This window comes from Hemisphaericaspora subhashii (genome assembly GCF_019202705.1).
Source record: "Hemisphaericaspora subhashii strain CBS 10753 chromosome Unknown scaffold12, whole genome shotgun sequence".
Lineage (NCBI taxonomy): Eukaryota > Fungi > Ascomycota > Pichiomycetes > Serinales > Debaryomycetaceae > Hemisphaericaspora > Hemisphaericaspora subhashii.
In genome coordinates this window covers 128,296-145,756 of record NW_026057438.1, presented here as the reverse complement: position 1 = coordinate 145,756, position 17,461 = coordinate 128,296, and the positions used below count along the sequence as shown (strand labels likewise).

Sequence of the window (17,461 nt, the reverse complement as noted above, 5' to 3'; positions counted from 1 at the left end):
ACCTTTCAAAATGTAACCATTCACTTTTTTACAACCAACTATCTTTTGGGAGAAAGGAATAGAAAGATATCAAAAGCAACTTTTGTACATCGGAAGAGATACCAATTGATAGATAACTAAACAGAGAAAACACATTTTAAAAGAGAGAGATTGATACTTCTAAAAATAAACAGGGAGGAACTATGAGAATAATTCTATTGCTATCCCTATTCCTTAATGTCATGACGGCCAAAGGAGCGTTCGCTCCGGAGGTATCAATGATTAAACATAGGAGTCCATCCAAAGAGATAAAATACTTTGATGACTCGTCGAATTTGTTGCTTTTACGTGATAATACTTTGTCTATCTCCTTTGATGATGGTAAATCATTTGAAGTTGTTAAAGCCATTAAAGATGAAGTGATATACTTTGAAATGGATCCTTATAACAACAAGAGAGCTTTTGCAATGGCCTTATCAAAAAGCCAATATATGACTGATGATCAAGGTAAGACCTGGAAGAAGTATAATGTTGATTTATTTGATTATAATGCAGAGGAAATGGCATCAATTCCAAAAATTTCTTTCAATGCTGCCAATTCTGATTATATGATGATTTCAAATTATCATTGTCCTCCAGGGGAAAAGTTGAGTCATAGATGCAAACATAAATACTTTTATACTAAAGATGGATTCAAAACTGTTGAAAAATTACCTATTGAAGCCCATATTTGTAACTTTGCTAAATCTACAAAGAGTTTTAAACAAGGGAAAGATGAAAATATTATGTGTACTACTAATAAATTGAATTCATATGGTCATATTTTGGAATCGCACTTATACAAATCAGATGACTTTTACAAATCCCAAAAGGAATTGAACCCAATTGATTCTGCAACTGGTGCAATTATTGATATTAAAGTTGAAGAAAGTTTTATTGTCGTGGTTCTGAAAATGGACAAGTTTAACGAAAAATCCAGGATTAATATTCATATTTCTCGTGATGGTGAAAATTTTGAAAGAGCTGATTTACAAGTAGAAGTAAAATATGGCGTTATGTCATTCTTACCCTCTTCTCCATCATCATTGTTTTTTCAAATTTTAGATTATGCTAGTAGGAAATTCCAAGCTTCTACGTTTTATTCATCGGATTCTTCAGGATTGCATTATAAGAAACTTTTGGAAGATGTGGCAGGTGGTAATGTTCAAAAAGTTCAGAATATAGATGGTGCATGGATTGCCAATATTGGAGTTGAGTCACAAAATCTGGATGATCAGGATGATAAATCATTTTTAGATTATCTTATTGGAGGCACCTTCAAGAAAGATATAGTGACTAAATTTTCCTTCAACGATGGGGCCGATTGGAGTCTATTAAAATTGAATGGAGATAGCGATTGTGATGTTGAAAAAGGGTGTTCTGTACATTTATGGGAGAATTCAGAACTTGACAGTTCTGGAAAATTCGTAACTGGTCCAACTCCAGGTATATTGTTAGGTGTGGGTAATTCAGGCACTAAATTAACTCATGATTTTTCAAAGATGAAAACTTTTGTATCTAGAGATGGAGGTGCTACTTGGGATAAAGCATTCGATTTCCCATGTGTATTTTCATTTGGTGATCAAGGAAATGTTATTCTTGCTGTGCCATATAATTCAAAGAAAGAATTCGAAACTTCCAAAAAACTTCATTATTCTTTGGATCAAGGGAAATCTTGGGAATCCTTCGAATTAGAACATCCTATTTATCCATTAGTCATCTTAACCACTGTTGATGGAACGTCTCGTAAGTTTGTGATTACGGGTGTTGACCAAATTCACAAGGACCAAGCTTCTGAGTATGTCTATAGTGTTGATTTTTCAAAGGCTTTTGATGATAAAAAATGTTCCGATGATGATTTTGAAGAATTTTATGCCAGAGTTACATTAGATAATGCACCAATATGTGTCTATGGACATCGTGAGAAGTTTATGAGAAGAAAGCAAGACGCAAAATGTTTTGTGAATAAATTATTTGAGGATGTTAAAGTGATTGATGATCCTTGTCAATGTAGAGAGTGGGATTTCGAATGTGCTCCAGGTTTCCAAAAATCTGAGAAAAATGAACTTGTTTGTGTTCCTGATCCAAAGCAATTGACAAAATTATGTATAGGAAAATCACAAGTTAAATTACCAGATAAGGTATTAATGGCCGAAAATAAATGTGATATGGGTAAGAAAAAGCTTAGCGACTTCGTGTCTGAAGAATCCATTAAATGTTCGGACTACGTGGATGAACCAGGATCTGGAAATGGTGGTTCAAATAAAGGTGATGCCCATGAAGTTGTGGTTGAATTGACTACTTTCGAAGGAGAATTGGCACAATACTCGTATATTGATGAATCTAAAGATTTTGGAGCTGATAATGTTGTCTTGAAAACTACTAGTGAGTACGCATATGTTTCAAATAATGGTGGTGTAAGCTTTACCAAGATTCCAGTATATGAAAGAATTTTAGGATTCTTTGTAGGGCCAATACCGGGACAACTTATTTTAGCTACTGATACTGATATTATTTACGTTTCCGATGATGGTGGATCAACCTTTGTCAAGCAAAAAGCACCAAGGAAACCGCATCCAAGTGTTGGTCGTGCTGTTGCTTGGCATAGCACCCAAGCTCATAGATTCCTCTGGTTTGGAAGCGATTGTGCAGACAATGACAGTATGAGAGATTGTTCCATTACCGCCTATTTAACTGAAGATTCAGGTGAAAGCTTTGTTAAATTGAAAGAAAATGTTCAAACTTGTGATTTTGTTGGAGCTGTATTTGATAAACCGGATAATGACTTGATCTTTTGTTCGGTGGAAGAAGATCGTAGATTGGCTTTACATTCGTTAACTACCAAAGACAAAGAATCAAAAAAGCTTTTTGACAGTACTGTGGGATATGCAGTCACCGGTAATTTTGTCGTCGTTGCGACAGTCAATGAAAAGAAACACGCTCTTCAAGCTAAAGTTACTGTTGATGGTAAAGTATTTGCCGATGCTGATTTCCCTCATGATTTCCATGCCGATTATCAACAAGCTTATACAATTTTGGATTCAAAATCAAAAGCCATCTTTATTCATGTTACAACAAACGCTGATCCAAACTTCGAGTATGGTACTATCTTGAAATCAAATTCTAACGGTACTTCATACGTTTTATCCTTAGAAAATGTTAATAGAAATAGAGTGGGATATGTCGATTATGATAGAATTGAAGGATTGGAAGGTGTGATCATTGCTAATGTTGTAAGTAATGCAAACGAAAAATCTGGTTCCAAGAAATTACAATCCAAGATTTCTCGTAATGATGGGAGTGAATGGAACTATCTTGCTCCTCCGGCAATTGATTCCAAGGGTAAGAAATATAAATGTACTGGTTCTCCATTGAATAAATGTGCTTTACACTTACATGGTTTCACAGAACGTCCAGACTACCGTGACACATACTCTTCTGGCTCCGCTACTGGATTCTTAATCGGAGTTGGAAGCGTTGGTGAACATTTAGAAGATTATTCCAAATCGTCAACATTCTTGAGTAAAGATGGAGGAGTGACTTGGAAGGAAGTTCAGGATGGTGTGTACATGTGGGAGTATGGTGATAGAGGAACTATTTTGGTCCTTGTGGAAGCTACAAAGGCCACCGATAAATTGTTATATTCATTAGATGAAGGTGAATCATGGAATGAATTCAAGTTTGCTGATAGAGAAGTCAATATCTTAGATTTAGCAACCGTTCCAACTGATACATCAAGAAAATTCCTTATCCTAGCCAGAGATGGTGGTTCAGCTACATTGTCATATTCCATTGATTTTACCAATATCCATAAACGTCAATGTCAATTGAACTTAGATAATCCTGAAAAGGATGACTACACATATTGGACTCCGGGTGATGGCTGTTTGTTCGGACATGAATCTAAATACTTGCGTCGTGCTATTGGACATAATGACTGTTTTATTGGAAGTGCTCCATTGGCAGAAGGCTTCACAGTGACTAGAAATTGTACATGTACAAGACAAGACTACGAATGTGACTACAATTATTACCGTGATGATAAAGACAATACCTGTAAATTAGTCCAGGGTTTAACCCCTCAAGGTCGTATGAAGGAAATGTGTAACAAGGAAAATGCATTTGAATACTTTGAATCTACTGGATACCGAAAAATCCCATTATCTACATGTTATGGTGGAAGGCAATTTGACAATTGGAATCCAAAGGCATGTCCAGGTAAAGAAAAAGAATTCAATCAACATTATGGTAAAGAAGTCACTGGTCATAAATTATTTGCAGTGGTATTTGTCCCATTGTTGATCTTTATCATTGCGACTTGGTTTGTATATGATCGTGGAATTAGAAGAAATGGTGGGTTTAAGAGATTGGGACAAATCAGATTAGACTTGGAGGATGATGGTGGATTTGACCCAATTGAAAATAACCAAGTTGACGTAGTGGTGAATAAAATTGTCAGAGGTGGTATCTTTGCAGCTGCTGTTGTCATTGCCTCTGTAAAGACAATCATAAAGATAGATAAAATGTTATTAGAAAGAGTCAGTGGATTTGTGTTTAATAGACCAGGTACTAGAAGCTATGTCAACATACCTGACTTTGACGATGAAGAAGCAGAATTGTTTGGAGATTTCCAAGATAATATCGATGATGAAATTGAAGAGGGTGCTAGAATCAGTGAAGACTTTTCTAGACATGATAACCCATTCCAAGATGAAATAGGTGACGTTGCCGAAGAAGCTAGTGTTGAACCAGAAGCAAACAATTCAAACGAAAGACTTTTTGACATTGATGACGAAGAAGAAGCACCAACTCCATCAAGGTGAGTGTATAGATTTTTAGTGACACCTTTTTATAAAATTTGTTTCAAAATAGTAAAAATAATAGTTTAGAGTAACTTGACCATTATAAATATGTATCATATATGAATAAATCTCTATGTTGATAAATTTTGAATTTGGGAGCAAAAAATAATTGACACGGACAGGACTCGAACCTGCAACCGTTGGATTTGGAATCCAAAACTCTACCAATTGAGCCACCGCATCAACTTGTTAGTTTTGGAGTTTTAAATTGATAATTCCACTGAATTTTCACGTGATAAATGCGTGACTTTCACGTGATTTCCGTGTGAATTTCATGTGACTTTCGCGTGACTATAGCACAAGGCTTTACATAATGCTATGCCTCTGCAAGCCAAAGATAAGCTTTCAAGCTAATTGCTGTTATCCTATATCCCGAACAATTGTCGCTCTAGTTTTATCCACCTAGTTGTCATATACAACTTCCAAAAGAGGAGATTATCATACTGTTCAGTTCTAAAGTTCCTATTATAAGCTAACTTGATGGCCTTTAAGCATAATACAGATACCGATCTAGAATTTTATATACTCTACCTGAATAAATCTTCAAATGGTCTGTTGTCAATTTTGTGGGGCAATGATTGATCGATGAATTGATGTATTTTTTTTGTAGTTTCTAGTTATCATTTAATACAATACTATTCCACTAATATTGAATTATGGTTGATCTTTTCTCGGATAAGATGTCCCAATGTCTATCTTGATCTCATTTTCTGCTTGTTCGTTAATCGTTGGCTTTGTTGGTCTCGTGTTTGTCGAATTGCTTAATCAAACGAGGAATGTTTCCCCTGAAACTGGCATAGTCTTGTTTCTGTCTGTATTGCACTGTAAGTTCTGGGAGACAAATATTATAATCGTTTCTTGGATAACCTCTCTCAAATGCAGTCTGATTCTCTTTTAAATAGTCATTGTATGAAGAACATGAACGCTTCTCCAATGAGGGACTGTTTGTTGAAAGAGACATACGTTAAGAAAAAATATTTTGAACTTTTTTCGCAACCGATTGTCCAAAAATTTGAAATTTGCAGCAATTTCTTCCAGTTAAATCAACAAGCTGCAATCAGAGTATTAATGCTGTCGACAGTGGATAGAAATACATGCAATTAAAGAGCTACGATGATACATGGCAAGTCTAGATTTCGTTAATTGTGCTATAGAGAACTTTTGTTGTTGGGCACAAGCCCAAGAGATTCAGCACGACCGTAAGTCATTTTTCACTAAAAACTAATTCAATAATATTAAGATAATCTAAGTATACAAAAACACGAAACTGAAAGAAAACTAAAGTCTAATAAACACAATATAACAAAAATAATTACGAATAAAAAAACGGACGTAAAAATAATAAAAAAAAATTAGAAGATTTGAACATTCTATCTTGAGATGAGACTAATCTTAATGATGTCTCTGTAAATCAATTTCATGTAATAAATCCTCCGGTTTAATGGTTTGCATCATTTCTTGTTCTTGAATCCTCTTAGATGCCACACTATAATCTCGATTATTCTTTCTTCTGAAAAACGCAAAATATGGAATAACAAACAACAATCCTAATGCAGCAGTTGCACCCACGGCACAAGCTAATGAAATCCCAACAACTTTACCTCTTGATAAGAAATTATCCAAACTGGTCAAATCTTTCGACGATTGAAATCTATAATTGTCATCTATCAATATAGATTTAATATCTCCGATGAAATTATCATTGGTGGCTGTGAAAACATAAGGAATCCAGGTGGTACCATTATATAATGCCATATTAACAAGACCATAATTTTTGAGTGTAAATGTACCAGCAAGAGCAAGTATTTGATTCTTATCGAAATATGTATCATTATTAGATCTGGCAGTTGAAACAGGCAATAATTTCAAATCATTAAATTGGGTAACTTTAGAATAATCAATTGCATCATCAATTCGTTTCCATTCACTACCATCAAATCCAGAAACAAAATCTGAACCATATGCAACCATTCTTCCATTCAAATTACTATTTGAAATATCACTGATAACAAAACTATCTATTGGTTTACCCAAACTATTCAAAGTATCTTTAGTGTTAAAAGCACCAGTATCGAAATTATAAGTAATGAAATCATATTCAGTATTATTCATTGACAATGAGTTCCCACCAATTAATACTTGATCAGATTGGTAGAATCTCATATCAGTAACAGTTCCATTCACATCCACGGGTGTTTGTTCAACTTGTGCTTGGGGAGCTAACCATCTAGTATTGGTGATATCATAAATACACAATGAAGGACAAGGTAATGAACCAGCCTGATCAAATCTTCCACCAACTAATAAACTGTTACCTTTATCATAAAATACCAACGAATTAATTTCAATCTGGTCATTGTTACTGGTTGAAAGTGCCGCTGGTTGGAACGAGGCAAATGTATTATTCTTCAAATCATAAACAACAAGTCCAGTTACATTACTAGATGTCAATTCAACTTGTCCGCTGACTCCAATAAACAAATAATCATAATTACTATCAACATATAATGCTTGAATCGTTGTATTCCCCCAATTTATATCACCATTCAAAGGAACTATTGTATTGTTGGGAGATGTATTACTTATAAATCCGATATTTGTAGTTGTTTCATTTTCAGTTTCAAATCTTCCACCAACGACACTCATTGATTCATTAACGTAGAATGAACAACTGATTGAGAAATCATCATTTTTAACAGGAATATCTATTCCAAACGCATTAAAAGTAGCATTTGAGATATATGCTTGATCAATATTATAGAAATTCATACTTTCAAATGAGGATCCACCAAGGATTTGTTGAGTTTCTGATATCTTAATAGCTTGAGTCAAACTCAATTGTTGATTTGTGTCTTCTACCCATTCTGAATTTGTATTATCCCAAGTTTTGAAAACACTGCCATCACTAGTTGAAAATACGTAATATTCAATCTTGTTTAAGGTCACATTGGCGAAGTTGGTGAAATCTGCATTGACATATTCATTCCCAAATCCATACCATTTATCTTTAGAATAGATGGCGAAGTTATTAGATTGATTAATTGATGTTCCTGTTGCTAAATTTTCCATTGAATCTGATTGAAGACTAAATTGACCAATTGCCAAAACGCCATCATTAATATCAACCAATCTACTAATTGAATTATTAAAAGTTCCACCAAGAATAATTTGATCATCTCTTTTTCTTAATCTAGTAGGTAAATCAATCTTTGTTTGATTATCGCCATAAGAATCAACCGTCAATCTAACTAAATTACTATTAGTTAAGGTTAAATTTTCACTACCTGACTTCAAATCCCCTAATATAAGCAAAGAATCATCTTGGAAAGTTACTTGTTCAATTGTAGTATCAGTTGATAATTGCCCACTCAAGACATTAATTGATGAATTTCCAACAAATGTATTATTCAAACTAATAATATCGTTATTCCCACTCTTGTAATGTACTAACAGTTCATCAAAATTTGTAAAATTACCTAATGAATATTCAAACAATCCATTAATTTCAATATATTCCAATCCATTGTTATTTCTTCTTCTACTAGAACTAGTCAGATTTGATTCAGAATAATTATCCAATGAAATAATATTGGCAACGGCTTTTTCAACGACAACCCATGGGGCAGCAGTACCTGGAGTAATTTCACTATTGAATGAAATTTCAATTCTAGCTTTACCATTTCCTACATCACTACCCTCAATATGTCCGTCAAATAAATAATCAAATTTATCTTCATTATTATTTTGAGATATCATTGTGGAACTTAAGATTTTATTTTCATTATCAATGACACTAACATTCACAACTGATCTTTGAGCACAAGAGTTATCAAAAGTACAACCTGGCGTATAGAAAAGAAGTGAATAATCTCCGGAATAGGTAATATTTGGATACAAGGTGAGTTTAGCACTAGTATCTTGAGCAACTAAATAATTTCTTTGAATTGCAGCATTACCAGGACTAATATCACGAATTGATTTGAAATCACCAGAATTAATCGTTGCATAGTTTGTAGTTTCAGCATTAAATTCACCATCACAATTAGGTTCATTTAAGACATTGTCACCAAAAACGGTAATTGAGTTCAGATAAAATTGAACACCTCCTAATAAGGCTTGATTTCCATACCAATCAATTATTGTGATACGAGCAGAGTCAATACCAACTTCATTCACGAGTGCAAATTCTTGGAAATTAGATCCATAACCCAATGTCTTCGTTTTAGTAGTTGGTTCATAGTATTTGAAATATGTTCCATCATTTTCATCAACATATACATCATCTTCATTTAAATTATCGGCATTTTTTATATTGGATTCAACTGCAGATTTCAAATTTGTAAAACTAGATAAAGGACATGAAGCATCACAGAATTTCATTTCATTAGTGGCAGGATCAATATAGGTAAGGTTCATAATACCATCATTTGGAAGAGTATAAAGTCTAAACAACGATGTTCCATCAGTACTATCGGGTATATAAATACGAACTTTAGTTGGGGAAGTATTTATCATTTCACTAGGTAATTGAACTGTCCATTCTGCTCCACTATCAGGTAAAGCAGACCATACAGGATTCAAAGCAGGGCAGATAAGTGATCCATCATTATTACCAGCAGCTCCATTTACAGATGTGAAATGTCCTTGTCTAAGAGAAATCATTTGTTCAGCCGTGATGATGGATGTATCAGTTTGGTTGGTGGTACTATTAGCATTTCCAGTAATATTGTGAACAAGCAAATCAGATAATCCTAAAGTATCAAATTTCCCACCAAAGATAATAGATCCTTGATCAGATTTTCCATCGCCTCCAATTTTTGCAATAGAATTAACTACTGCACCGTCCCCGAATCCTTGGAATGGGGTTAAGTATAAACCATTTTTAGAATGGTCGTAAATTGCTGCCCCTGTATTGTTATTATATTCAAAATCTCCTCCTAAATAGATAAGATTATTGTCGACATAAAGCGTTTTGACAGATCCAGTTGGCTTATCTTTGAAGATTGGGGTTATACTGTTTGACGTAATATTGTAAATGATTGGTGGTACTACTGATTGGTTATTGAAAGTGGTGAAATTCCCATTTATGACAATAGTTTCATCTGATAAGGAATCTAATTGGTATATATCTCCATTTAAGTCGGCAAATCTTTTGCTATTATTGCTGGTTATATCTTGAACGTATAAACCGTTACTTGGTTCTTCATCATCTCTCTTAGAGTTTCTGGTGGTGGTATTTTGTTGTTGTTGCTGTATAAATGAAGATGCATTTACAAATGAATAGAATGACAACGCGTTGAATGAACCAAATAAACCTATTCTGTCTCCAAGTGATTCATAATTAAGTTGTGGATGTGGTACTTGTTGAAAGAAATCTTCGGCTACAACAGCCAGTATTAGTTGTAGACTTATTAGTAGTAGATACTTGTAGCTACTTAACATATTTGTAACTTTGTGCTATAGTATAAGTATATTACAGTGAACTTGTATATCAAGTAAGTTGAAGTTGTTATTGTAAAATGGTGATAGTAGTGGTGGTGGTTAAACGAGTGGCTTGATTTTTTGGTTGTAAAAAAAAAAGAAATCTTAAAAAGGAGTGAATATAGCTATCAAAAAGTACTGATGTGGGTGTAAGTAGTGGTTGTGGTAGTGTACTGTGACTATAGTTGATACTATCTGATGCTATTAATAATTATAAAGTAAACCCTTCCCCCTATTATGGTGATTAGTTGGTTGTCAAAAAGATGTGTAATCGGTTGGGTTGGGTTGTAAATTCTTTGAAAAAAAGTGTTGTAAAAAAAAAAGTAAGAAGAAATGTTTCGTGTAGAAATGATCAAAAAAATAATACTAAAAAAAAATTTTTGTTTATAATTTAACCCCTTTAAGATTTAAACTTCTTCTTTCTTTTCATTTATATTCTTAATTAGTTGAAATTATGGGACAAGAAAATATGACAAGGACAATTGAAGTTAGCTTAGCAGATTAATATTTGACAGCTAAATGTCAGTATTAAGAGATAATACAATTGAATTTTAATTCTACTCCCATAATTCTACAGACAAATCAAACTACAACTTGAAGTAGGAGATCTCTAATTTGATCGTATCTTAAAGACAAAGTTTTCGTTTAAAAAGTTTATTAAAAGTAATTCCATGTTGAAATCATTATCATCTGGGCTCACTTTTTTAGTGTTCCGCCAAACCTTTTCTTGTACTGTCATTATGTAAGTCATAAAACTCAAGTTCAAACATCTTGAGAAGCGAGAGTTTATTTATTGAAACGTTAACTTTCACCAATACCCAAAATGCATAGAGCGAATCTGAATCTGGAAAACAGAAGTAAACGACTTGTTTCAAGTCGACTTGTGAATAATATGGCGACCTACACGAGGATCAGTCGTTTTAGCCGTGCTGCAAAAAAACAGAAGTTTGATCTTTCTTTGGATGCACGATTTCATCTTCCTCCCTTGACTTTAAGAATTCATACTTTAGAAAGATCAAGAAGACTTGTTCGTCTGGAGTTATTGAAGTTATCCTATGCTCATCTCCAGGAATACTCTTACGTCACCACAGGGGAAGACTAAGAAAAAGAAAGCGGCAAGGTCTCGTATTTTCTGTAAATAAGCGAGCGAACTATTTACAATTATTCTTAATTAGGAAATATCACGAGAATTTTACAGATTGTCCTTAAATTTTGCAGTTTTCTATCACAAATTACAGTTTGTACAAACTTTACAGGTTTTAATAACTTCCAGTAAAGATCTACACGACCCCCGTAGTGTAAACTTGATCAAAACCATCCAAACATCCAAACATCAACATAAAACACCCACTTCCTGTCATTTGGCCCTCAATCAGTTTTCCAATCTCCTTTCTCAAATCATTCCAAGAATTCCATCCATTCTTCCCTGCCCCACATCCCATTGGACCAAAATACAGCTATGGATTATCCAAAGGGACTTGATCCATATATAGCAAGACAACATCTTCTTCATCATACATTCTCCCCCTTAATTTCAATTCAAGCAACTCATAATGTTGATCAATATTTCCAATCCGTGTTATCAACTCAATTATCAACATTACAAATCTTAAAACCATATGGAAATAATGCGAAATATAATATACCGTCACAACAATTTAAGATCATAAATACTCAATTGATAACTAAGAATTATGCTAGTTTTCCAATTAGATTTGAACCTAGTTTACCTGAATTATTATCGATATCGCATGCTAGTCGAAGTAGTGAAGATAATAGAGGTAGATTGACATCTTCATCTTCTCCTGTGTTGCCAAGTGCGGGATTAAATCCTAGTCATAATACTGTTACTACTCAATTTGGAATGGGGACTACGTTGACACAATTGTTTAGTATAACTTCGTTAGAAATGTATTTAAGACATGTTGCCAAGACATTACCACCAGGAGATGGAGGAAGTGGTGATAGAGGAAGTGATATTTATTTAACATTTTTAGATAAATTCATAACTTCAAACCAAATAACATCATTTGAAACATTTAATCATCCAATTGGTCAAATATTTATTATTGATTTAGAAAAAGATAATCTTGATATTTTAAGACGTCAAATTGTTGAATTTAGGAATGTCAATTTTCCGAAATTTTTCCAAATTGATGATTTATTAGTTCATGTGTTTATAATATATGATGAAACTATTCCAGATTCTTACAAAAGACTTGAACAATTCCAAAATGAAATCAGGAATAAATTGAGTTTAGACAGTACTGGTCTATCAATCTCCGCCACCACCGCCCAATCAGAATCAAAAATCACAGTATCACTAATTGAAAACTCCACAATTGAAGAAGACCTCCAACGATTCGCATTAGACGATCAAAACGACAATACTTCTCGACAATTAGAAATCCCAAAATCAATCGATTCAACCATTCGTAATAAACTATATGATTATATAAATAAATTCTTAATCCCTCATATGCAAGCAAAAATCCGCCAATGGGATGATCAAGTCCTTCAACCCAAAAGATCAATCACATCAAGATTTTTTTCAGCATCAAGGAAATTCTTTACCAATTCAAGTAGTAGTGATTCCAATCTCCCGGGGACTTCCATAACTCCATCAGGTACAACTTCTCATTATAACTATGAAGGGAATTATTATTATAAAACCTCTCCAGAACAAACGATACGAAAATTGGCGGATTGGTCTTTGATTTTAAAAGATTTCAAATATGCTTATTCGACCTATGATTTAATCAAGAAGGATTATACCAATGATAGAGCATGGTGTTATGTTGCCAGTGTACAAGAGATGTGTATTGTTTCATTATTATTAGCTCAAACTCAACAAAACTTGAATCCAAGTTTAAAACCTCCCGTACCTGATAAAAACACCTTACGAAAAATTAAACATGATATTGTGGAACCATATATTGATAATTTAACATATACATTCAAATCACGACTTAATTTAAAAACCTATAGTTTCCGATCATTAATCATCGTAATTGAATTATTATTATGTATGTGTCAAGTATTTAATATTTCATATTGGTTTAATGATTTGATTGAACGATATTTAATCAAATTAATCGCCGAATTTCAAGGCCATTTAACTTCAAGTCTATCCAGTCGAAATTCGGAATATCTGATCATAAAAGCAATTTTGTATGAAAGATTAGGATATAGTTTTGGTCATTGTGTTTATTTATCCGATGAAAATCTCCAACAATTACACCAACCCCCATCTCACCCCAAACTTGATGAAACAACCCATGATCAAGACGATGAGGATGAAGAAAATTACATCAATCCTCATAAATTACACCCGGGGAAGTATAATTCAACAAATGGATTAATGAGATATAGAAAATCGGCATTGTGGTATTTGTTAGCGCTTAAAGAATGGATAGTTCTGGGAAGTAATTATAATCAGATTCGACATTTGGTGGAGAATATTAAATTAAATTATGATTTGGATGGGGAAGACCAGTTGTGGTATACTAGACCGGATTTATTACTTGGGTTGATTAAAACTATGAAAAATTCGATTGATAAACCTTTATAGACTAATAAAATATGAAAATTTTCATAGTTATAGATTGATAAGAGAATTAGTTGTAGGAAATAAGGGGAGATGATGGAACATGGTCACCTAAACCCATTCTCTAAAATAGCTAGAATTGTCCCCAGTAGAATAGTATCTTGTATGAGATATCACGGCAAATATACAGCCGTTGGTAAAGTACAGAGCTACCATACACCCAACAATTGGTAGCTCCAAAATTACAAATGAACTTTCTGGTAGGGTTACTGGATTAGGATATGGGCTTGATTTCTTACTTCTGACTTTGTGACAATGATAACTAATTGTTTACAGCAACAACACCTCTTTTCATTCAGGATCTGCAGACACTTTTTTTGAATCATGCATGGAACTTGAAGAAAAAGTGTCTGAAGATTCTGTGGTTTATTCTATTTGATTTTTTGCTGCAAAATATCAAATGTCGCAAATAAATATATTATCATCATTTTACTTTCACTGATCCCCCAACTACTGTATTATAATCAAGCTGCATAAAAAGCGGATTTATGCATAGAAGTATGCAAGATTTTTGGGGGGAGCCAACTCTACACAAAACCATTCATATATAGAAGAGAATCGTTAGGTGAACTATTATCTTTCAGGTCTACATTGGGATTATTAACTTATTATCTATTAATGACTACTAAAAAATTCTATTCTAATTCTTTTAAAGCCAATTTTCTTCTTTTATCCATACTAGTCTTTATACCCATATCAACACCATTTGGTTTTGATATAACCCAATTCCATATTTTTTTTAAATTTGAATGAGGTATAGCACTAACTTCACCAGCTGCACCTTTTAATTGAGAAAGTCCAAATAAATTAGTTTTAAGATTTGAAACGTCATCATATGCAGGGTCGTCTTCATCTTCATCTCCGTCTATAGTGTTATCAAATGTGTTTGCATCTAATAATTGATAATGAATTAATGATTTGACTATTATATTTGATAATATTTTGATGATGAATGAGATTGGATAGGGGAAGAAGGTATATATTGAAAATTGTTCTGATCTATCCCCCTTAGCACTATTATTGGTATCCACTACTTGGAATGTAATTGGTGGAGTAGAAGATAAAGTGGCTGTTGCATCTGTTATTATTGGATGATATTCTGAATGGTGGCCAGAATAAGAAGAAGATCCAATTTGTGGCCCAGGGGAAGATGTACTAATTGAAGGACTTTTCTTTCTAGTTGATCTATTTCTATTACTTAATGAATAAGGAAGGATATAAGATTGTCTTTCATTTGCACCCAGTTTAAAGAATCGTAAATATGACCAACTTATTATGAAACCAATGATTGACATTAAATATTCAATATAAAATTGTTCACTTAATAATTGTAATATAAATGAAACAACAAATGCAATAAATGGAACATATCTAACTTTAATTCGAAAATTTCCTTTAAAGAATATAAAGAAATGATTAGGGATTCTTTGTTTGATAGCAACGAATAAACCCATATTTATAGCCATTGCACTTATAACCACTGGGGGGACATTATTAGATGTATCTATCAATAATGATTTACCAGTATAATAACCATATAATATCAAATTTGTTATAATAACATTAACCATAATGAATTTAGTAAACTCTTTAGCCCCCCATATATTTTCTAAATATTTACCCAAATAAAAGATCAATAAGAAACTTCTAAATAATCCAATGAAATGTTCTTCAATAAAACTACTTGTAATAATAACCCAAGGTCTTAACAATACAGGTGACTTACTTGGTATAAATGTTAATAATGGGACAAATAATTCATGAGGATGAGGTACCTCTACCCCTGTTTGTTGTTCATTGACTGAAGAAGTAGAAGTAGTACCTTTCTTAGTTGAGGATACCATTAATACGAAATATGTATAATATTTCAATGCAAAATTTAAGAATGTTAATGTTAGTAATATCACTAATATTATACTAGTAACTTTAGGTACTTTCATTGTTGGATTGTATGTTTGTGTGTATATTATGGATGCATCTGTTCCATTTACAGAAGTAGTGGTAGTGTAAATTTGATAGTAATATCTTCTATTATAAGAAGGAATGAATGAATGGTTTGATTATTAATATTGTAAGTAGTAAGTAGTAAGTAATGATTAAATGATTTGTTGGTCTTGTCTTGTCTTGTGTTGGAAATCTTTTTGTTTGAAAAATTTGGTGATCTCTTGTAATTACTAAAAAAATATTTATATTATTTCACTGGTAGACTGAGTCATATAGAATGAGAGAGAGAATGGATTGTTCCAATGTAATGTATATTAAAAATGGATTTATAGTACACATGCTGTCTTCGACTACTGTATTGTGCCAACGAGGGAAGTCTCTAAGTGGGGCCAACTGAATGATTCCAGGTTTTATTGTCTCTCTATGCATTGTAACTTGTCTGGATTCAATCGCATCGAAAGTTACTATAAATCCTTTATATAGGTTGGTTGCAAAATTTTTGAACAGGCATTGTCTCTCTCCCGTTCTGCTTGTAAAGAGAGGAGAAATGAGTATTTAGTATATAGCTTTACAGGCAGAACTGGGGAAAGATTTGCAACCAACGTCATAATGAAGAAAATAATCTACAAATACGGTTTGGCCACAGCTAGTAAAAATAAAACTTGAAGATGATAATTCTATATTGCTAATGATACATTTCACTTTCTTTTAATTGAGCTTTCATTCAGAAATAAGAGTTATTGTTATTAAAGATATTTTACAGGAAGGTCCTTAGAGAAGTATTTGAAGGTTTGTTCTTTAATTATTGCTCTTTGTATCTCTCAGTCTCTCTCCCCATAATTAAACTAAGATGGAAGAGTTAGAAGAAAAAAAATTAATTCAGTGATTTTTACAAAAGGTTCTACAGAACAACTGTACTTTTAATAAGAGATTATAAGATAGATTGAGAGAATAGGGATATATCAACAATGTTTCAAATAGCCAGAACAAGTCGTTCAAATATCAAATTAAATTCTTTATTCATTCGATATAATTCAACTAACAATGCACAACAATTTATAAAGAAAAGATCAACATTTCGGGATTTAATGAAGAAACCAATCTTTAAAACATTAATATTAACATTAATATTTACATCTGTAACATTAGAATTAGTTAAACAAAGAAAAGAATTAGAATCTTTAACTGGATCATATACTCGTAAATTTTCTGTATTAACAAATATTATTAATAAATTAAACAATAATGAAACTGTTGATATTGTTAAAGAATTACAATTTGCTAATGCTTTTACTAAATATAAATATAATTCAATAACTGATATTGAATTAGATGAACAATTAGAAGCATTCCTTAAATTAGCTGATGAACCAGAACAACCAGAATCACAAGAGAATAAAGATATAGAAACTCAAAATGATAATAAGGAATCTTCATCAAAGAAACCATCAACAAGTGATTTCCTCTAAGTTTGTATCAATACTGTAAATAGATATTTATAAAATAAACAAATTAAGAATAAAACAAGTAAAAACACTAAAATATACAT

The 17,461-nt window shown here is 32.6% G+C and overlaps 5 protein-coding genes across 5 annotated transcripts; 3 read left to right on the top strand and 2 right to left on the bottom strand. All coding sequences in view use genetic code 12, as the record gives it.

The window, feature by feature from the left end:
• Window positions 1-221: 221 nt before the first annotated feature.
• PEP1 (type I sorting receptor) lies at window positions 222-4,841 on the top strand (the record flags this gene model as incomplete). The annotated part of the gene is made up of 1 exon (XM_049409925.1): window positions 222-4,841. One exon carries the CDS (start codon window positions 222-224, stop codon window positions 4,839-4,841), a length of 4,620 nt encoding a protein of 1,539 aa, XP_049260934.1.
• A 1,431-nt stretch (window positions 4,842-6,272) lies between these two features.
• Window positions 6,273-10,322, bottom strand: RAX2 (Rax2p; the record flags this gene model as incomplete). Its single annotated transcript, XM_049409924.1, has 1 exon — window positions 6,273-10,322. The coding sequence occupies one exon, from the start codon at window positions 10,320-10,322 to the stop codon at window positions 6,273-6,275; it is 4,050 nt and encodes a 1,349-aa protein (XP_049260933.1).
• Window positions 10,323-11,820: 1,498 nt separating this feature from the next.
• Window positions 11,821-13,932, top strand: GSG1 (Gsg1p; the record flags this gene model as incomplete). Its single annotated transcript, XM_049409923.1, has 1 exon — window positions 11,821-13,932. The coding sequence occupies one exon, from the start codon at window positions 11,821-11,823 to the stop codon at window positions 13,930-13,932; it is 2,112 nt and encodes a 703-aa protein (XP_049260932.1).
• Window positions 13,933-14,603: 671 nt separating this feature from the next.
• J8A68_005815 (uncharacterized protein) lies at window positions 14,604-15,908 on the bottom strand (the record flags this gene model as incomplete). Its single annotated transcript, XM_049409922.1, has 1 exon — window positions 14,604-15,908. One exon carries the CDS (start codon window positions 15,906-15,908, stop codon window positions 14,604-14,606), a length of 1,305 nt encoding a protein of 434 aa, XP_049260931.1.
• A 972-nt stretch (window positions 15,909-16,880) lies between these two features.
• J8A68_005814 (uncharacterized protein) lies at window positions 16,881-17,381 on the top strand (the record flags this gene model as incomplete). The annotated part of the gene is made up of 1 exon (XM_049409921.1): window positions 16,881-17,381. One exon carries the CDS (start codon window positions 16,881-16,883, stop codon window positions 17,379-17,381), a length of 501 nt encoding a protein of 166 aa, XP_049260930.1.
• Window positions 17,382-17,461: the final 80 nt, after the last annotated feature.